The 22,897-nt window shown below is 37.1% G+C and overlaps 1 protein-coding gene across 1 annotated transcript in view; it reads right to left on the reverse strand.

The window, feature by feature from the left end:
* Nucleotides 1-22,897, reverse strand: part of Relch (RAB11 binding and LisH domain, coiled-coil and HEAT repeat containing) — an 81,392-nt gene that overhangs the window by 53,898 nt on the left and 4,597 nt on the right. Inside the window, exons 2-8 of the mRNA XM_051203917.1 lie at nt 15,078-15,167; nt 6,201-6,272; nt 6,036-6,091; nt 5,832-5,945; nt 1,671-1,874; nt 1,470-1,561; nt 702-977 (exon numbers count right to left, since the gene is read on the reverse strand). Of these exons, the coding sequence (XP_051059874.1) occupies nt 702-977; nt 1,470-1,561; nt 1,671-1,874; nt 5,832-5,945; nt 6,036-6,091; nt 6,201-6,272; nt 15,078-15,167 (904 nt within the window). The remainder of the gene's footprint in view (nt 1-701; nt 978-1,469; nt 1,562-1,670; nt 1,875-5,831; nt 5,946-6,035; nt 6,092-6,200; nt 6,273-15,077; nt 15,168-22,897) is intronic.

Consider the following 22,897-nt stretch of genomic DNA (forward strand, 5'->3'; position numbering starts at 1 on the left):
AATGGGAAAGTTCCTAACACAAACAAATCCAGTTATTTCTCAGTGATGATGAAGACCTGTGAGTCTAAAGAAAATTAGTCATGCTTTAAAAATTTTTCCCTAATGTTGGGTATACTATACTTGCTTCTCTAACAAGAAGAATATTGTAGCCAAAAGTGCATTATAAGATTAAAGCACAGATGCATGAAATAAAAATTTTAGTAAACAGTCCCTTCTTAAGTTTTTTTAAAGTTACAACTGAAAATATTTAAAAATGAATGAAGAAAATATTAATGACACCCTCTAATAATGACAGCAGATATAGGAAAAGGACTGGGAACAACCCTGTCTTGTACTGCTTTGTCACTGCGCAGGCGACTATGTAGCACTAATATCTGGGCCTGATAACAGGAAAGGTAAGAGGCATGGAAGGGAAGGTCAAGAGCACAGTTATTTATTACTTATATTATTTATTAGACATTATTTATGGCCTTATGCACCTAGTGAAGACAGAACTTGTCAATTTATGGTGTTCTTCTCTTTGACATAATTTATTAATTATTTTTCCCATTTTGTGACCCGCATTCTGCCTACGTGATAAGTCATATCAAATGTAAGAAACTGTAACTCTGCAAAAGGCATTCAAATATGAACTGGAGTTCTTCTAGGCCTACAAGCACAAATAATGAAAGACATGTGTCAAAGCATGGCGTCACACTGACCTATTGGGTTGATCGAAATGGACCATGGTTTTACTTGGTACAGAAGAAGGTGGCATTTCTTCTTCCTTCCTGAGGCAAGAACCAGTGGAATTCTCTTTTGGAGTAGAGGGATCAGCTCCACCTAGTGTTTCAAGATGACCACCCTTGTTTGTTTCCTGGTCTGAACTATATACAACTGGGCTCCGTCTACTGTCTTCAGAATCTTTTTGGGAAGGTTGAACAGATTCACCAACTGCTGGGGTGGTAAAGCGCTCTGTTTTGAGGATGTCCATCTCACTGAAGAAAGAAAAGGGTTAATATAGGCAGGACATATTAAAAGCCTATTAATTGCTTGCTGAGTGACCAAGCTCTTCACTTGTCACTCTTCACAGTCCTAGCTGCAAACTGTCAACCAGGAGATACAATGGCCCTAAAGCTTACTCTTGAGAAATCTCCATTTGAAACAGAGACCGACCCATCAAGCCCAACTTAGTACTGTAAAAAGTACAAGAAATAATGAATGGTTAAGTATGAATGCCACTAATATGGAGTTATTTTACTGAACCTGATAAGACGCAGGTGAAACTAAAATATCTGACTTCTTAAATTAAGACAAGAACTGTAAGATCACAGGATCAATCTAGTTTACTGGTGACACATTTTATTATTTTAAATACAGAAAATAATTAAGAGGCTTTCGTAACAGCTATGTGAAAACATTATGCCTTACTATTGAAACCCTGCTTCATGTATCTATATACCTGTTAGAAATAACAACTAAGTACTAACCTTTCAAGCCTTCGGATTTGCTCCATCAATGACCATTTTTCATTATTTAATAAACTAATTTTATCTTCTAATTTCTGTAGTAGCAAGGAGTTCTAAAAATCAAAGCAGGAAGGAAAAAAAAAGCAGAAATTCAAGATCTCACAGTAACATTTTTACATAAGTAATTTTTGTGGGCACGGGCGGTTAGTTGGGATTTCTCACCTCTAGAGGCTGGGGTGTATCAAGGGTTGGAGGGACGCTGCTTAAAATCGGTGTAAGAGCCTGTAATTCATCTTCATCTACTCCACTGGCCACATCCACAAGATCTTTTCCAGTCACTTGATGATTTCCAAAGTCTCGGTAAAGTTGTAACAAGTCTGGAGGTTTGGGAATGTTTAGTCCTACATCATCCCATAATTCAAAATCCTAATGAAAACAAAACCCCTTTGAGAAGCTGGTGTGATGGCTGTCCAATTTGATGACTTCAATTCCCGGCACTCACATCCATAGACATAGAATAAATATAATTAAAAAAAAAAATCTCTTTAAGGTAATTTTATCTTGTAGTTTGCATCAAATACTGCTACTCTGGAAAACCAAAGACAATATTGTATTATAATGTCTAACAGTGCTGGGCATGGTGGCGTATACCTTTAATCCCAGCACCAAGAAGGCAAAGGCAAGTAGGTCTCAGTGAGTTTGAGGCCAGCCTGTATACTGCGTTCCAGGTTGGTCAGGGCTATATAGTGAGACCATGTCTCAAACAAAACAAAACAAAACAAATAACAAAACAAAAACAAAAAAAACCCAAAAACCGAAAAAAACATAAAAAACAAACAAACAAACAAACAAAAAAAACCCACCAAAAAACAAAGTGTATATTACATTCTAAGTACTCTTTCACTACACAATTCTTCTTCTTACCATTTTATGCTTTCTGTTTAATTGTGTTAGATGATATGATGCTGCACTTTGCATGAAGTCCTGAGTAGGCTCACTAGCACTGGAGCAAGAAATGTCTAAGTGCTTAGTTCATCAACATACTCTCCTATCATCCCACACTACATACAGACAACATACTCAAACATTAGCATTGCTCTCCTATCATCCCACACTAAATACAGACAACAAACTCACACATTAGCATTGCTCTCCTATCATCCCACACTACATACAGACAACATATTCACACATTAGCATTGCTCTCCTATCATCCCACACTACATGTAGTCAAATACTCTCTAATGAATTAATAACCAGCTTAACCTGCAGATCTTGTCATAGCCACTTACATCTAACTTGAATTTGTAAAAACACTTCTGGCAATTTAAAGAATCCCATTAGCGACCTGTAAATTTGTTGTGTTTTGAAATATTCCTTTTATTTGAGAATAATTCAACTTCATAAAAACCACAAAAGGTGCAGAATCTTGAGCATTTTATGGAAAAAATTATTGGATGGGATATATGAAATTACATAGTAATAAACAACAGATATTCTTTCTTACCATCCTGTCTGGTCCTAAAAGAAATCGTGGAATAATACGGATTGGGAACTTTTGTACTAAGTTGCTACCTTATTATAATTTGTTTATGAGATTCTCTGAAAAACTTTGGCACTCATGTTAGTAGACTAAACATGGCACTTTAATCCTTTGATGGCTTACTTAAATAATGGAATAATTATAATTGAAAATTAAATATGAGGTTAACATGAACAGTGAAATTATGGTTTGGAGAAAACCAGATCTAAATACACTATTCCTAGTCTCTGCTTATAGTTATTGGTTAATTTAGGTTAAAAGGGCAACCTATAAATTGGGTATAATATTCAGTAACTCTCAGGACTTTTTTAAAAGAATTAGCTAAATATGTTTAAGGATCTCGTGGTGCTGGCTTATAAGAAATAAATCAATCTTAGCTTACAAAAACTGTTAAATGATTATTGCAACCTGCCCAGCCTATTGAGTCTCAGTCATGGCCATTTTATATGTGTAGCATCTCAATGTGCTGCATGTGCATCTTTTAGGGAAAAAGAGCGGAGTATCTTTCACAAGCTCATTTCTATCTAGATACCTTTTTTAGTGATGCATGCATATAATTCTTTTGCTTGTGTTTTTAAAAAATTCTGTTTATTTCTTATTAAAAGAGGGGAGTTCTAACAAATCCTTTGTTGACTTTTGAATATTTTCACCCAATCCGTGGTTTGTCTTTTCACCCAACAGTGCTTTAAAAAACAGAACTGTTTTTATTTATGTGTACATGTATATGTCTGTGCCCGGGTACAGGTTAAATGTGTGTGTGCCCACAGAGGCCAGGGCGAGAGTTGGATTTATGTGGGTATGAATTACCCAACTTGGGTCCTCTGGAAGAACAAGAAGCTCCTAACTGTTGAGCTACCCATCCAGCCCCAAGAATGGCTTTAAGGATAATCTTTTTTTTATTATTATTAATATGTGTCCATAACGAGTGTGTCTGGGCATGCATGCCATGGCTCAAGTATGGAGGTCAAAGAAGTTCTTCCATTTTTATATGGGTTCTGGGGATCAAACTTAGGCGTTGCCAGAACTGTGTGGCAATCTCACCAGCAATAAGTCTTTAAAAACAGAAAAATTATTTTAATGACAGTACATTTAATGACAGACACCATGATTTTGGTGTCATATCTAAGAAGTCTTACCTATTTCTCAAAATTGTAATGATTCACTCCTCATACATATACCTGTATAAGCCTTACACAGGTTCAGAGTAAACTCTATGTTTCATGGATGTACAGAATGTGGTTTCAATCCCATTTATGAGGTTTACGGACACCATGCTTTTCTACTACAAATTGTATGAAGACTGCCCTCCGTGTATGGGATAAGCTTTGCACTTGCGATAAAGCAATAGATCTTATGCAAATCTACCTCTGACTTATACTGGAATAGGTTTCTTGGTCTACATAACAACATGCCATACCATGACTATCTTAACTTTTAAGTCTAGACAGTCAGTGATTCAAGGCTTTCTTGTTCTTTATCAAAGTTGCTTTGGCCACACTATTTTAATTTGGTGACTTCCATTTTAATTACTGTCCAATCTTAATTGATGAAGGGACACAGATCTTCTAAATCCTAAGCTATTTCCTTGTCAATTATCGAGGAAGTACTGCTGATATCTCTGATACTTTCTTACTCTTAACTGGGTAGGATCAATTGTTTGTACTTAACAGTTGGAATTGACATGTCTAGACTTAAAGAGACCAATGTACTGTTTGGCTTGTCCTTTCTGTTTATTATTCTTTCCCTATTCCTACCTTCGTTTTTACTTTTCAACATTTCTCACATTGTAAATATTTTCTATTCACTGTTTTAATGATAAAAACATGATTAACAAATTATAACCACAGGAATTATGATTGGTATATATTTAATGTCTTTTACATAGTATAAGCTCAGTAAAGCTACCATGTGGTAACTAATATTTACAGCCATAAGCCACACACGGCATCAAATTCAATGACAGACTTAATATATGAATGACATTCCTGTAGAATTATAGCACCTTGCTAAGTCTGTGTAAATATAATTTATGATGATGAATTTCACTGTGGTGAAATCACTTAGTGATTGCTAATATTCTCAGAAAGTGCCCTACTAAGTGATACACAATTAGTTGTATTACATTTATGTCTTGCCAAACATGTGATAACTGAAGAAGTAAATAAACTGTTATATTCTTTAGGAAATGTCTATTTCTATAAAAATATCCACAGGAGATTTCATGAATCAAAGGAATAATGCTTCATTTAAAAACCCTGCCTCTGAGGGGAGGGTGCAGCTTCAGAGGCAGGGTGTCTGCTGAGTATCACAAAGTAATGAAAGAACAAAGAGAAAATGACAGCCTTCTGCTTCCCTCATAATAAAATCTCTCATTTACTTCTGCAAGGTCTGGTTCAGAGAACCAATTACACACACATATACATGCATCATATATATTGCCATTCAAAACATTTCTAACCATGCTGTTGAACATCTGAATTACAGTGCTACTCAAGAAGTTTTTATAGTAGTCAGACTCAATTTCTAAGTCTGTATTGCTCCATAGGACCAAGTAAACATTCAGTTTTAAAACACACACTTCATGAATGCACACAAATAAGAAGGAGGTATACAGCTACTATCAAGCTGTAAAAGTCTACCTGGGAAGAAAGGTAAGTCTTTATTTAGAAAGTTTACAAAACAGAAAAGGTCTGTGAGCCAGCGAAACACTAAAGTGAGCAGAACCCCTTTGCTCTTAGAAACGACCCACGTGGAATCTTACTGTAGGCATAACTGCTAATAATTAAGCTCAGAGACAAAAGCAGACTAACAGCAGACATTACTCCACACAGTATCTTTACCTGATCATCATTTTCATCTGAGAAGGTTATGGATGTAAGCTTGTAGTTATTCTTCAACAAAAACTCATTGACTAAGAAGTTGAGAGCTCTCTTTTCAAGAGGTTTAATTGGCTCCTAAAAGCAAAATAACAGACACAGGCAAATGTGAGCTTTGCTCCTTTGGCACTTGGGCTATATGGGAGATAACTGGTATCATTCACCCACCTGAATTTCAGGACTCGATTTGTAATTTTTTCGTTCCTGTAAAGGAACTTCATGTTCTGGTGGGATAAAATAAGATCGCGTTTTACTATTTTACACATAAAAACAGTCCAGCTACTTCTACATTGTAAAAGTGGGAAAAGGCTCAAAAAGTTTTATGTACACCACCTGCAGCCTTTGTTAGGTTGGCTCGGAGGGCCTGAATGGTCTCCTTGGCTTTCCGTAGTTCAAACTCCAGGACTGGACAGGGATTTGGATTAAACACACACAGGCATCCAACCAAGAAAAGGGAAACAAAAATAAAAAAATAAAAAGCAAAGATGGGTATGAAAAAAAACACAATTTGTATTGAAAACAGAAAGCATGCAATTTTTATGAAACTTATGAACGCATGCAGCAGAGTTGATTTGCAAGCAAACTGGTGATCGTTTTCCATAGCTTTAGCAGAATCAGGGGTGGATGTTCTAGCTGTCTGACAGGGAATAGAGCTATTAAAAAATACAATCTGTGACCTACTTTTATTTAAGTAATTAAAGATTTAATAATCTGGGTACTTCTTGTTTTAGTCAATCTGGATAAGAAAATGTAATGAACTGTTTTTGATTAACATAATTTGGGTGGAGGGAAGGTAAAAATTCCATGAACAATAAGCAAACACCCTTATAAAAAAACAAAACACCCCCCCCCAAGAGTTTGAAGTTATTTTGAAATGTACTGTTTCGAATGCTGTGACTACAGAAACATTAATGGCTAGACCTCCTGTTGAGAGGTACAGTTTCAATGTGCAACAAGTGTTGTACGCTGATACATTTTCCTACAAGAAAGTGTTTTCTAGAAACAAGCAGATAGGTTAAAGACATACATAAAAAGGACTAAAAGACTGGATGGTGATGGCACATGCCTTTAGCGCTCATGAGACAGAGGCAGGCAGGTCTCTATGAGTTTGAGGCCAGCCTGGTCTATAAATTGAGTTCCAGGACAGCCAGGGCTGTTACACAGAGAAACCCTGTCTAGAAAAATTTTTTAAAAAGTCTAAAAGTTCTAGTTTAGTTCCCATTTAACATCAAAGAATACAAATGATTTAATCCTAACACAAACGATTATATACACACCAATCACCTTTAAAATGGTTGTGTATAATTATCTAAGGGTACTAAATAAAATTAGGAAGAATTTAAAAGGATTTTTAAAAGTCTTCAAATAGATTATTTTCTGTGAAGAGATTACTAATATTCAAAGATTTCTCCGACTATCATATAGTCTGATTGTAAAATAACATGGATCCTGGGAACACCTCTTATTAAACTTTGGACATTACTTAGCTCAAGCAAGATTGAATTGTATGTGTATTAACTGTGAAGTTTTCTAAATTTATAGACATTGGACTTAAGAAATAGCAAGCTTAAATTTGAGGGAAAATGTTACTTCTGTTAATTAACACTCTGGGAAAATTTATTGATCTTTGTCACAAACGGTAATTACTGTTTTGAGTAAAAACTAGACAATTTAATTTTCATCTTAAGAAATGCTACTTTGCCCTGATTGACTGGTAGAAAAATAAAAGATGAAATGATATCAGAAATTAAAAAGCTAGAAAGATATATGGAAAAATTGGGATTCACTCAGTTTGCATGTGTTCAATAAAAACTTAAGATGTCGTCGAGTCACAGCTATGACGGCCATTTATTTTGATGCACAGTTTAACTGCAGCAGCAAGGGAAGCACTAGGTCACCGAGTCACGACGTGCCATTGGTAGTCAGCAAAGCTGATCTGCAACCACTGCTGTGCAGCAAAGCCAAGACATTTCCCCTCCACTGCAATTCCTCCAAACTCCTTAGGAGTTATGCTAAAGATTATGTACGTCACAGAATACAATTACGTAGAAATTTGTTCTCTTCAAATTTCTCAAAGTTCCATGAAGTTTTGATTAAAAAAAAAAAAAAAGCACCTAACTAGACTATGCATAAGGTGAAAGTAAACACATTATGCTTTCAATAGCACTTAAAATTGTCCAAAATATATTACAGAATAATTGCAGATCAGAAATGCCCTACACCAGAATGATAGAAAAGTGGGGGAGGAGAGGGAAAAAGGGGGGGGGGAACTGGTTAAAACACAAAATGGGAAATACTCAAAATAAACTGGTGACCAGGAACAAAACAAAGAATGATTAGGCACAGAAAGCCAGAAAAACCCATGTCAGACGGCAAGAATTTGTATTTTACAAACATCTACATACATATTGCCAAATGTCATTGAAAATACCAATGCTTTGAAAAGACAGCCTTCCAAAATGAATTCACTCTGCTGCATGTTTCTTAGTATAAACAGATTCTAAAAGACAGAGTTTTATGCTTGAAGCTGTAGCACATCTTATAAAAGTAGAATATAACCAAGCAAATACAGACTTAGGAGAATTTTACAACATGTTCTTCTTAAAATTGATTCTATGGCAGTTTCATACATGGATATAAAGTATTTGATTTTAACCCTCATTACTTTTTATTCTCCCGTCCACTGCTAAGATCCTTAATGCACACAATATTTTTACATATATTAATCTGTCCCATGAAACACTGGGTTGAAGTGCAAACTGAATTACCCTGTTAGGAGACATACTCAGGAACAAGTTGTAAGCAGTTCTTAAAATTAAAATCAAAAGTGCACGAGGGTTTGCGTGTTTATATAAAATGCTGTAAGAACCAACAACCAATTCTGTTCATCTTCCTTGCCCAACCCAAACTAAGGTAATTTTAGTGAGATTAAATGTAATGATTATGAACATTCATGTATATTAACTTTACTAAGACATTTGTTAGTATAAACAATTTTAAATTACCATTGGTCCTAACCCAGTATTGCTTTTCAAATTAGTTTATGTTGACATGAAACTAGCAATATTTTTAATTTTAATTTTCACAACACAAAAGATGTACTTTTATCTTTTTTCAGGTGAGAGTTTCATGGGTTTCTTTTCCCCATTAATATAACGTCATCAGAAATAACAATTCTCAACTCTTACTAAAACTTTAGTATCCTATGAGTGGTTACTAAAACTTTAGTATCCTATGAGTGGTTCTAGAAGATTAACAATATAAATTAAAATAAAAATCAGTTTTTTTTGGGTTGTTGTTGTTGTTTTGTTTCTTTCAAGATAGGGTTTCTCTGTAACCCTGACTGTTCTGGAACTTGTTTTGTAGACCAGGTTGGCCTCAAAGTCATAGATAACCCACTGCCTCTGCCTCCCATGTGCTGTGATTAAAGGCCTGTGCCACCACACCTGGCTAGAATCTGTTTTTAAAAATAATAAAATCTAGCATTACCACCTACTGTTTTACAGAATTCTCTGCCTATTTTGGACTTAACAAATTGTACCATTAAACCTGATTTCGTGATAAGTGTATCAGAGCAAAATTCAAACTCTAACTCATAGGCACTTCTATTTCTATATTCCCCTAAGAGGCTGGAAGAGCAGCTCTTTCTCCTCACCCTTTACAAGAAGGAAAAACTACCCTCCATTATTGTTCTTGTTCAGGTTCTTACATCATTTGTCTTCGTGTTGGTTTTCCTCATCACCCTCGGGCCTTTTCTCAAGTTACCTAACCACTCAGGACAAGCATTCCTGTGGCTTTCTTTGATGATCACAATCTTGAAACCCTTTCACCAGATACAATCTTACTTCCTTATTTCCTAGACATGCCCACTTGAATGTTTCCTAAGTTTTGTATTTGGTAATAACTGAATTGCATCATTTTCTTTTTCATACATGGTCTGCCCTGAGTGGTCTCTCTCCATTAATGGTACCTCCATCCACTGAGTTGGTTTGCAAGTTGACTAGGGGAAGCCTGGGATTACTCATCACTTACATGCGGTCTTTATCCTCCCATCACTTAATGTCCAAATCATACCTATTTTAGTCCTTTGTAACTAGCAATTCATCTCAACTATCTCTGTAACTGCTGAAATGTCAGACTTTTGTGACATTATCTATTATCATATATATATATATACATATATTAATATTAAGATACTAAAACATCAAAGACAAAAACATTCTACAGAGAACCTTATCCTTCTAGACTTTCCTATCCATGAGCCCCACCCCCACACTTTTGTTTGTGAAATTTATCACTATCATGAAATACACCTTTGGAAATCTAAAATCTACAAAAATTTAATAACTACTGCCTTTATTTTTAACTTAGTCACCCACCACAATAATCCCCCCCCTGTGTTTTTTCCTACCTTAATTCCATGGCAACAACTTATAGATAAATCTATTTCTAGAATGCTATATCTAACCTTGTTGGACTGCCAATCCAATTTTAAATGATATCAAATTATAAGATTCATGTAAGGCTCAGTATAAGAAAATAAAATCAAAAGGTTCTGCTAATAAGAAAGAATGGACATAAATGCACTTTGAGCACACTACTTTTTTTTTTTTTTTCTAAACTAGGGAGGAGACACAGAATAAGGGAAATAAGGTTTTTAAAAAATTCCTGGTCAGACACGGTGACACAGGCTTTGGGAGGCACAGTCAGGTGGATCCTTATGAGTTTGAGGCCAGCCTGGTTTACATAGTAAGTTCCAGGGCAGTTAAGGCTATCTACTGAGACCCTCGGAAGGGAGGAAGAGAGAAAAAGTGCCTGGCCAGGTATGGCAGTACATGTTTGCAATCCCAGCACTCAGGAGGCTGAGGCAGGAAGACCTTAAAGCTGAGGCCAACCTAGTTCAGACAGATTTATCTCAGCAAAATAAAGAGGCTACTGAGGCAGTGAAATACAAATATTGCCTTGGCCATTGCCCAAGGAACAAGACCATGGATGCTACTAAGTGTTTGCTACCCAGGGGACAGGGGCTGATGACTCCATAGGCAAGATCTGAGATTTTAGAAGAGATCAGCATAGCACTTGGAATGCAGAGTTAATACACGAACAAAATCAGCAACTCTGATGTTAAAAGATGGATTTTGTGAAGCAGGTTCTTAATGTGTGAATAGCTGTGTGCACATGGTTGTGCATGTGAAAAGCAGAGGACAACCTCCTGTGTTGTTTCTCAAGTGCCATCTCTACTGTTCTCTGATACAGAGTGTCCCACTGGCCTAGAACTCTCCAAGTAGGTTGGGTGGGCTGGCCAGAGAGCCTCAGAGACTCCTCCTTAGCCCAGTGATTACAGGTGCAAGCCACTATGCATACCCATGTTTTATTTACTTTTTTTTATTTGTAATGGGTACTGGGGATGAGCTCAGTTCCTTATGGATGCAAGGCAAACACATTACAGACAGCTATTTCCCAGCCACAGTTATAAAGTGATTACAGGCAGAGCTGTCAATTCCAGAGCAATCTTACAACATAACAGAATAGGGCAGAAACTACTTCACACTTCTCTGTTCAAAATGCATAAAATAAGCTAAATAACAGAAATTTGAATCTAACAAATAAATCTATGTGATCTTTAAGAAAACTTCAGTCACTTATCAGCAAAATCAGAATTAAGTTCATTTGCTTTGATGTCTGTTAGTACTTATATCAATTTTATGTGAAAAAGTATACTTGACTGAAAAAGTGCCAACAATAAAAAGCTTCACATATTTACCTCTTTGGGCAGAAACTGACTGTGTTGAAATAATTTTATTTAGGAAAAATTAAATTTTGATATCCATAAAAATAAACACTTGTTCAGAGGTATAGCTTATTCTAAAACACATTGTGGGCTTTGTAAATAAAACTCTCTCATGTTCCTGTTGCTGGCAAATCTTTGAAGTATCATTTTACTAGTAGTTTATAAAATAAAAAGTTCATTACTTATTTTGCAGGACTGTTAACAATATGAAGTCAAGTATTTTCTATAAACACTGAGCAGAGGGGATATCCCAGTGCCTGGGTATAGGGCTCAATGGGAAAGTACATGAATGGGGTCCAGTACCTGGGGGTGAAGGGGAGAGAGATGGACGTGAGAGGGTGGACATGTCTCTATGAAAGAAACTCCACAGGACTGAGAAAATAACTAGGTTTTTAAAATTTAGCACAACGATGATAAGAAAAGAATGTCTATCCTGTAAATATCAGCAGCTGCCCATGCATCATTTGCTATGCCAGTACCTGGGAGGTAGAGGTGGGAGATCACGAGTTCAAAGCCAGGCAAGACTAGACCACGCTGCACAAGACCTACCCCACAACAACAAACACACGAATAAATAAAAATGCAAACAAAAGCCCCTCAAACATCAACATTGGCAGTACGATGGATTCTGGACCCCTGTTATCTACATTATTGAGGGTTCCATATGAGCCAATCAATGTCAGAGACAGGACAATCATCGCTGGACTTTTGATTCACCTTTAATGATTAGCAAAGAATAAAAATCTTTGGTGAATTTGATTAATTTCTTAAAGCCTAACATATACACACGCTTTGTTCCATACATACTGAAAGCTGTTTTCTAGAACAACATGTTCTTCCTCTAAGAAAGATGAAGATGTTCATAGACTACCAGCATAGCTTTAGTAATGAGAAAATGACTAGCTCCCCAAAGTTGCAGGTAGAATATATTGTTTAACATCAAAATATCCACATTCAAAACATTATTACTTTTTAATTGCTTATGTGTATAGGTGTTTTTGCCTGCACAAATATTTGCTGCATGTCTGGTGCCTATAGGGACTGGAGTTACAGACCAACACGAGCCACACAGATGTGGGGAAAGGAACCTGGGTCCCCTGGAAACACAACCAGTGCTCTAAAAGGTTGAGTCAACTCTTCAGACCCACAGTCTACTCTCTGTTGTGCAAAGGTGAGTGGGATGAAGTTCACTGCTCCATCAGGAGCACACGGATGAGAGGTTATTAACTTTCTCACTGCTATTCTGATGCAAAGGCAGATGGAATGGCTCTGAGCTTATTTAACAATGGTTTCTGCTACTTAGAAATCAGAAAACACCCAAATAACAAGAAACTCTTCAGTCTGGTTTAATCTAATGGACTCTAACTTCGAATGGAAATTAAAGAACATGATCATGCAGCCAACTTGTTTTTAAAGAGTTATTTTCTAATATGTAACTACACACAAATAAAACCTGTTATGTTGAATCTAAACAGTCCAGGCTACAGTCCTGGAGCTGATCCTCAGTCCAACAACAGAAGTAGAAGTGGCATTCAACTGTAATCCCAGCACTTGGGAGGTAGAAACAGGAGGGTCAGAAGTTCGAGGTCATACCTGGTACATAATGAGTTCCAGGATTCATGAGAACCACTTATCTCAAACAACAACAATAATAACAGCAGCAACAACTCCCTCTGAAATACCATACGTTTATTATACAGTTTAAAATGTTTAATATTTACTACATAACACATTTATATATAATTATATCCCAATGCTATTTACAAACGGTACATACACTAGGATAAATGAATCCTGAGTTTATTTACTTAACCTTCCCTTTGATTTGCTAGGTTAGATATTACAGATGTGATTTGTAGGGCTTTTTCCTTATTCTTTTCTTTGGTTGGGGTCTCACTGTGTGACTTAGGATAGCCTCAAAACCAGGGCAAATCTGTCTTAGCTGTCCAAATGCTAGATTATAGTTGTTAATTGCTATGCCTGATTTGATATTCTGATGACTGTTGCTAAATTATACTCACAACAAAGCGGTTATAAAATATAGGTCACACCACTAAATTCTCACAGTGACCTTTCCATTAAACTGATACTACTACTATTTCTACTGTTGAGCTTTGGTTGAACCACTCCCCTCCCCCAACTTATATAATACTGTGAGTTTTAAATATTGTTTCTAGTCTTAAGCAAGGGCTGGAAACCATATATTGGGATGGAGTTTTTAATTAGGTCAAGCCCAATGCTTCACTCACATCAAGAGGTAGCATATGGTCATTTAATTGTGGGCTCCGTTGCTAGGCTATCTGGATTTGAATTGTAGCTCTACTACTCAGATCTAGTTCAATCCTTTCCAGGGCCTTAGTTTTTTGTAGGTAGGTGATGATGCTTCAATGAGACAATAAACGTTCAGTTTAGAGTGTAGCAAGCAAGTGCCTTATAAGAATATAGCATTGTCCCGGTATGTGCAAGAAAACCCTTTAATAAAGTTGTAGATCCAGCGTCACTCTACCCTCACAGCTGTTTGTCTCTTATGGCTCTCTGGTTTCAGGAATGTCTAATCCACTGGGGCTTAAATCCTACTTTCAATGTCTCACTCATGGCCAAAGTCTTATGAAAACAATTCCTAGCGAATGACTTCAATCACAGGAAGCCATAATCTTGAAGAACCAGATACATGTATCCAAGGAGGCACCGCCTCCTCTACACTGGCAGATTCCAGGGTAGATTCTGTGGAGATTCTCATTGGCATTAAATGATACTGGCAGAATACAGCATACAACACATTGGTCCTCAGAAGCCCTAAAGATCCAATGGTGACTGATATCTTGGTATCTATTTGGAAGGAATGGTGAGGAAGAGGGTGGGACTAGGAAGGGAGGAGACTGGTATGAATAACTAAGCAATTAGAAAAGATGTTATCCTATGAGAATGGGCAAGGTCCTGAAAGACCCTGTTGTACCAGGCCTCACAGGAAACTCAGGAATTTCTGGAAACAGCTTTGAGAGCTGTGGAGCATTCACAGAACTCAAGTCAAAGTTCAAACTAACAATCAGAACAGAAAAATGTAAACTTGTCTGACAGACAAATGTGAATGTTGGCCTTGGCTTGGAGTATCAAGGGAATGAGGCTATGCTATGGTTATCTCTGAACTCTGCAACTGCTAACATAAGCATGCTTCATAGCAGCTTTTAGTAGCATGCTACAAGGAAAAGTCAGCAAATTGTAGGCTTATACCCTAAAACTCCTAACACCAGTGCAACTGCAAGCTGGGACATCTACAACATAACATATCAGTGACATAGCTTTGTATAATAACTATGTATATTAACATACGATATGGGAAGAAGAAGAAAATTCCTCAAGCCATTTTATTATTTCTGGAAAGTCAAAGAATCCAAATCTATCTTTCCAGTCTTACTCACCTGCCACTCTTTCATCTGTTTCCCTGTTACCGTCATCTGAGTATCTTGCAAAGTCTAAAGAATCCAGAGTACTAATGCTCCCAGCTCGATCTATAAAAAAGAAAAGTAACAGACTAAAGGTCTTTACTTAGTCGTAAACTAAGGGATTACAATTCAAGTACCCATTATTTATTGTCATTTAATAAAACTATGACTATAAGTTCTAGAAATTCTACTAATCAACTAACCAAACAAAAAGATTAAAAATGCTCAAATCCTTTAACTATTTTAGATAATGATGTTTCCTTACCCAGTTACCTGGCCCACTTATGAACAAAGCATACACAGAACATATTACAAGTAGTAGAAACAGAACCAGCCAATCAATCAACCAAACACTCCAAACAGACACTTGTTTTAACTGCCGCCTGAAAGCCTTTGTAGATTTAGTCTGGGCTGGATAACTGCTGACTGAAACATAAGACACTGGAAAAAAAAAAAAAAAAAACCAGACCAAAGCCAGTCCTCACAATCTATCAAATACACTGTTCAACACAGTCCAAAACAACCTGGCACACAAGAACAGTAAAGTGTATCAGGCCCCAAGAGAAAATATGAGCAAATCAGATCAATTCCAGGGCAAGCCATATGTGCCAATGAGGACACAAAGATTTTAAAACAGCTGTTGAAATTATGTTTAGTGAATGAAGGTGTGTGGTGGTTTAAATTAGATGCCCGCCAAAAGTCTCAGACATCTGAATGCTCAGTCTCCGACTGTTGGCGTTTCGGGAGACTTTAGAAATGTTGCCTTGCTGGAGCTAGTGTGTCACTGGACACAGGCTTTGAGGCCTCAGATGCCATACACCATTTGCAGGGAGTTACTCTCTTCTTCCTGTTTGCTGTGCAATGTGTGAGCTCTAAGTTACTTATGCTGCCATACTTTTCCATCCCCAGTGGTGGTGGACACTTACTTGTCTGGAACCTTAAGCCTAAAATAAACCTTTCCTTTTACAAGTTGTCTCAGTCATGATGTTTTAACAGAACAATAGAATAGTAACAAAATAAAGAAGGATAGGAAATTCTAGCCTCCCCCGCCATGAAGAATGTAGAATACACAATGAAAATTCTATCAAAATACCAGCAGATCAAAAAAAGAAAATGTTTCATACGAAAAGTTAATACAGATTACAATAGAATAACGTGATAGAGGAATAAACTAAAAATAATTACAGGGACAGTGAGATGGACTTAGTGGGTACAGCACTTGTGGGCAGTCCTTGGGCTCCAGATAGTGAGGAGGGACCCCACTTCTGCCGTGTCGCCTATGACTTCTGGGTATGTATGCACAGACATATAGACAAATGGGTGAAAAGATTAAAGTATTCAACCTAAAGAATAATGGAAGGTGACCAAGACAAAAATTAACAGTGTTGTTTCTATGGAACGATAACAAAATGTCTAAGATATGTAGAAATGGAGGCAACAAATAAAACAAGAGGTTGGGCAGATACAGCTTTTAAAACGTTAGAGGACACTCAGAGGATAGAGCATAGAAATGTAGGAATATCATAATCAAATTGCTAAAAACAAAAAGAATAAAAATTTTAAAGGCTGACAGAAAACAGCCATTCACAACTGATTAGACTTAAGAGGGTTAATAGCTATAAAGAACTTTAACAACAACCATCCAAGCATCAAAAACAACCCAATTAAAAATGGGGTATAGAATTAAGCAGAGAGTTCTCAGGATAAAACACAAATTGGTAAGAAACAAAGAAATGTTCAATATCCTTGGCCATCAGGAAAATGAAACCAAACCAAACCAAAGATTTCATCTTACCCCAGTCAGAATGGCAAGGACGCAGGAAAAAAGGAACACTTATTCACTGATGGTGGAAGTAAAAACTGGTATAGTGATAATAGCAATCAGTGTGGCAGTTCCTCAAAACCCATCTATACCACTCTTGGGCACATGCTGTTCATCCTTGCTCATTGCTGCTCTATTCATAATTGCTAGAAACTGGAAACAGCCCAAATGTCTATCAACAGTAATGGAAATGGTGTATATTTATAGATGGAATGTTATTCAGTTGTTAAGAAAAATGAAATTCGTAGGTAAAAAGATGGAGCTACAAAAAAAAAAAAAAAAAATCACCCTGAGCGTGGTAACCCTGACCCAAAAAAGGCAAATATTGTATAAGAGAAAAAATGTTTTCTCATATTATGTGATTGTTAGCTTTTAATATGTATGATAAACACACAGACAATTGGTACCTAATAAGCGACTAGGGCCTTCTAAAGAAAGGGAAATGCAATATATTGTTATGGGGAGACAAAAGAGAAGACAATAGGGAGGTTAAATAGGGTGGGGAATGAGAGAGGGGGATAAAGTATAAATATGGAGAGGGAGAACTAAAGGGCATTTGAAAAGCCATATGGAGACCTACTCCTAGACACACACACACACACACACACACGCACAGAGAGAGAAAGAAATATAGATGGAGTCACCAAATAAGAGGGGAAACAGTTCCTCGACTAGACATCATATGACACCAAATAAAACCTTCAGGGCCAGCAATGAGTTGAATTATTGGCCAAAGTAGTCCCTTGGAAACATTCAGATACCAGGTTATCCCACAACTTGATGGTAAGGGCCTCCTGCTGAAGACAACACTTACATTTCTCACTGAACACTGAGAAGTCAAGCTGGTGACTAACTAGAAGTTTCTTCCTACTGACTAGTATTCATTCTACACGGTACCATAGGAGAAAAGTAATCATCAATATTACCCAGCTATAAGTATTATAACTTACAATAGTGATCCAGTGCAAGATGTACTGGTGCATTAGTGGCACAATTGTTTTGAGAGTAACCAACCATCATCTGATTGGATTTAAGGCCCACTCTATGAAAATAGAACACATGCCTGAGAATTTGGAAGTGGTCAAGAACCTCAGACTAGACAGGTCACAGGCCTGGGTGGGTTGGGGGAAACCTACTATATTATTCTAGCAAAAGAACACAGCAATAGCCGGGCGTTGGTGGCACATGCCTTTAATCCCAGCACTCGGGAGGCAGAGGCAGTCAGATTTCTGTGAGTTCCAGGCCAGCCTGGTCTACAGAGTGAGTTCCAGGTCTCGAGAAGAACACAGCAATAAATTGACTCCTGATGAAATTCTGCTAAACCTACCTACAGATCAGTGTCTCACTCAGCTATCACCAGAGTAGCTTGTTTTTTACAGTAGATTGGTACTAACACAGACAGCCAAAACTAGAAAATGTGCAGTGAGTCTTTGGACCACTCAGTCCTAAATGGTATGCCTTCATCACCCCCTTGCCCCGCCCCTTTCAAGGCTCAGGGACTTATGCAGAAGAGGACATGGAAAGACAAGCAAGAGCCAGAGGTGATGGACAGCTCCAAGAAAATTGTCTTCCACACAGAGCAGGGTCGCAGGCCCAGTCTGCCCAGGGCTAAGCGATGCGAGGGGGTTAGGACCATAAGGTCCCACCTCTAACCAAGAATCTACCTGCAACTGGCATCTGCTGGCAAAGGGGAAATGAGTGTCCTCCAAAGGAGTCTCACTGCTTCAGGGTAGGCCCCACACCCACGAGTGGTTGAGTAAAAAAACCAACTCAATTGTATATTTTGTCTTACTGGTTTTTGACATGTATATTTTGGTTTGTGTTTGTGTGTATGTATGTATTAGGATATATATATATATATATATATATATATATATATATATATTCCTTTCTTATGTTTTAAGAGAGAGAGAGAACAAAGTTGGGTGTGTGGGGAGGATCTAGGAGGAATTGGGAGAGGGTGAAAATATCGAAATATATTGTATAAAAAATTTCAATAAAAGAAAAAACAAATTTATGAGTCTTACTAAATTTTAGTTCAAAAGGTAGACATCCCATTTTAAAATACTGACCTCTAATAAATACGCTATAAATGTAAAAAAAAAAAAAAAAAAAAAAAAATCCAGGGAAAAGTATTCTGCTTGAAACATGCAACGTAATGAGACACTGGATGGGTTCTAGAATCACTTGTGAGACCAGCCTCTGCAAATGTCTGTCCAGGGTTATCATGATGAGGTTACATGAGTTGGAAGACTCACCCACTGTGAGTGGCACCATTCCCTGGGCTAGGATACTGAATCACACAAGGAGAAAGTGAGCTAAACACAAGCATTCAACTCCCTCTTCTTACTCAATAATGTGACAAGCTGCCTCAAGCTCTTGGTGCTATAATGATCTGTACCCTCAAACTGTAAGTCAGAATAAACCCTCCCTTCCTAAAGCTGCTTGTTTTTGTCAGGGTATTTTATCACAGCAATACAACAAGTAACTGTAGCTCCTTATTAGCTATTATGATGTCTCCAACCTGTGCATAAAAAGTATGAACGCAAGGAAGAGCTTTATCAGCCTACATCCTGGGTGTTATGATACCAGAATTCTGTTTCATACCTGATTTTAAAGGAATGGTACAATTATCTTGACTGTTGATTTCACCATAACTTTCCTTTTGGTTTGAGACGGGGTCTCCCCATGTAGTCCACACTGGCCTTAAACTCTCAAGTCTTCCTCTAGTCTTGGCCTTATGGATGCTGGGATTTTAGGCATAGGTTCCAACATCTTAGCTTCAAGTAAACATATTTTACACTAAGTACTCATCTTTTAATAGTTTACTAAGTCTTCCTAATATTTTTAGATACCTATTAATACCATGACTCTCTTTTTTTTCTTCTTCTTCTTTCTTTCTTTCTTTTTCCTTTTTGTTTTTTCGAGTCAGGGTTTCTCTGTATTGCTTTGGAACCTGTCCTGGATCTCGCTCTGTAGACCTGGCTGGCCTTGAACTCACAGAGATTGGGCTGCCTCTGCCTCCCTAGTGGTGCTGGGATTAAAGGTGTGTACCAACACCCTGTTCCATGACTCTTTAGTCATGGTATAATCATTCTTTTTCCATTATACTGGTAGTATTGTTCTTTTTAAATTGTAAAGAATCTACTTATATAACAGGGAATAACTTTGGGGAAGGCAAATAAAATTTAATTTTTAGCTTGGTATCCTTACAGCCACTAAAAAACATTTTCTTCCTGGGAATTTACACTTTTAATTCAAGCACGGAGAGACAGAGATAGTCATATTTCTGTAAGTTTTCGGTCAGCCTTGTCTATAAAGTGAATTCTAAAACAGCTAAGGCTACTTAGTGAGATCTTGCCTATAAAAACAAAAGCAAAAACAACCCTTCCCCACTTTTTCTGGGGACTAATAGTGCTGGAGTCAAACCCAAGCCTCACACATGGTTGCTAGGCAACTGTTTCAGCTCAAGCTATAAACCTAGCCCCTATTATTTTTTTTTAAAGTTCCAAGCCAATAATCTTATAATAGGAAAAAAATTCCTGTGATGTCTTTAAAAGTAATGATTATCATAAGAAAAATATTAGTGCTGAAGAGATGGCCCAGGGGTTAAGAGTACTTCTTGCTTCTGCAGAGGACCTGAGTTTGATTTCCACATGGTGGTTTACCAACTGCCTGTAATTTCAGTTCTGAGAGCTCTGATGGCTTCTGACCTCTGTGGGGCACCAGGCACACATGTGATGCCTAGACATTCATGCAGGCAAAACACCCATGTACATAAAATATTAATTAAAAATATTCTGACTCAATAAAATGTACTGCATTTTGTCATAAAGTATTTATTTATGAAAAAAATAATGTTAATTTTGACTAAACTGCAACAAATTTTGTAAGCAAATGTATTCTGAATTAGAAGACTAATAATAGGCTTATTATAGGTCCAAGATTAAGTATGGCTCTTTGGATTTAGCCACACACTTTTCAAAGCAACTTTTAAGCAATTTCTGCAGGAGTTCTATGTGACTGACAAGGGTTTTGGACTGTGCAACACAGAAACAAAATCAGGGACATTAATCAGACACAGTACCTTTTTAGGACAAGCAAATGTCTGTTATATTCCAAATGATCTAAGACTTGAGGGAAAGTATGGAAAAATTAATCACTTTTACTAACACAAAGAAGGCAATCAGATTCTACATATGATACACACTCGCCATTCTAGCTACTTGGGAAGCTGAGATAGGGGAATCATTTTAAGTCTGAACTTACCTGACTAGAGAATCTATGCAAAAACAATATAAAACAAAACATCACAGAGTTACTACGTGCTAATAAACAATACTGTAGCCACAAAGTATTTCTTCCTAGACCAGCATGTCCACTGTGTAACTTCACAATAATTCACTTTATGGCTAACTACTGATGAGGCCTCCCAGTCGGAAAAGCAGCAAACCTGTTCTTAACTTGATCAACTTCTTAATCAAGGCCGGGAACTGAGTATATTATATATAGGCTGAATGGAAGATATGCAGAGTGGTTCTGTAAGTCACATGGAAAGAAGCTTTATTTATATGGACCTTTGATGAACATGTACTGTGGTTATGAGGTTCAGAGGGCTTCACATCGCTATGGGCTGGAAAGACTTCAGGGAAAGGAATGAGGAGGGCCTTCCTTTCAGAAAAATGTGATTATGTGTTAGGAAAAGGCATCAAGAACCAGTTTAGGGATATATTAGGCAATGAGGAAATGTGAGTAAGATTAAGCCTTTACTTATGCAAAGCATGGCTGGAAAGGCAGAAAGAAGCAAAATTATCAGTGACTTGACTGCTACACATAATGAGTTAAAGTCAAATTTTATCATACACTAGACAAACACGGGGGCACATCTTAAAAAGTGTTGCTTCTTTCCCCTGCAATGTAAATTTTTGCTAATTATAAGAAGGTTAGAAAGAATCGTTTTGACTGGCTAACCAGCCAGTCAGCCACCTCAGCTTTGTAATTATGGCTATCGAGGAAGCTGGCCAAGAATTCAAGGTGTGCCTCTGCTATAGAAAGAATTCAATGGCTGCTTGGCAACCTAGAAAGATCCTGGAAGGAAGGAAGGAAGGAAGGAAGGAAGGAAGGAAGGAAGGAAGGAAGGAAGGAAGGAAGGGAAAGGAAAGGAAAGGAAAGGAAGGCTGGAGAAAGAAGCTCTGTGGCAGACAAAGCTTGTGTAGCATGTGTGCAGTCATAGGTTAACCTGAGTAGAGGAGAGGGAGAGAGTGAAACAAAATCCACCAAGAATTGCTCTTTGCTTTATATAAGCTCATAAGCCACTATATTGAAATTATTAATGTAGACGTCAACATGATCAGTAACTTCATGATAAGCAAACAAAGTAAAATTAGTGTGTACCCATCTGTAGCCCAACTTATTTAAAATGAAATAATTAAAAAAAACCCCAAAAACCAAGAACCACACATAGCACATAAGACAGAGAACTGATAACTATAATAAATAAAGAACTCCAAAAATTAAATATCAAACAAATAAACCATCAAATCAACAAATGGACTAATGAATCAGACATAGCATTCTCAAAAACAAAACAAACAAAAGTGACTTGTAAATATTTGAGAAAGGGTTCATTGTCTTTAGTCATCAAGGAAAAAAAAAAAAAAATAAAACTGCTTTGAGCTTCCATTTTGTCTTAGAATGGCTATCACCAGGACTAGAGAGATGGTTCATTCATTAAGGATTTCTGTTGATTTTGCAAAGGACATACATAGGTTTAGTTTCCAGGATTCACATGGGGGCTCACAACCATCTGTAACTCAAATTATAGGTGCCTGATATTCTCTTCTAACCCTTACAGGTAGCAAGCATACACATGGCACACAGCATACATGTAGGCAGAACACCCATTCAAACAAAATAAATAAAAGAAAAAAATGAAAAATGGTTATCATCAAGTCAAGACAACAGCAGATGGTGA

This window comes from Phodopus roborovskii, unplaced genomic scaffold, assembly GCF_943737965.1.
Source record: "Phodopus roborovskii unplaced genomic scaffold, PHOROB, whole genome shotgun sequence".
In the NCBI taxonomy this organism is placed as follows: Eukaryota; Metazoa; Chordata; class Mammalia; order Rodentia; family Cricetidae; genus Phodopus; species Phodopus roborovskii.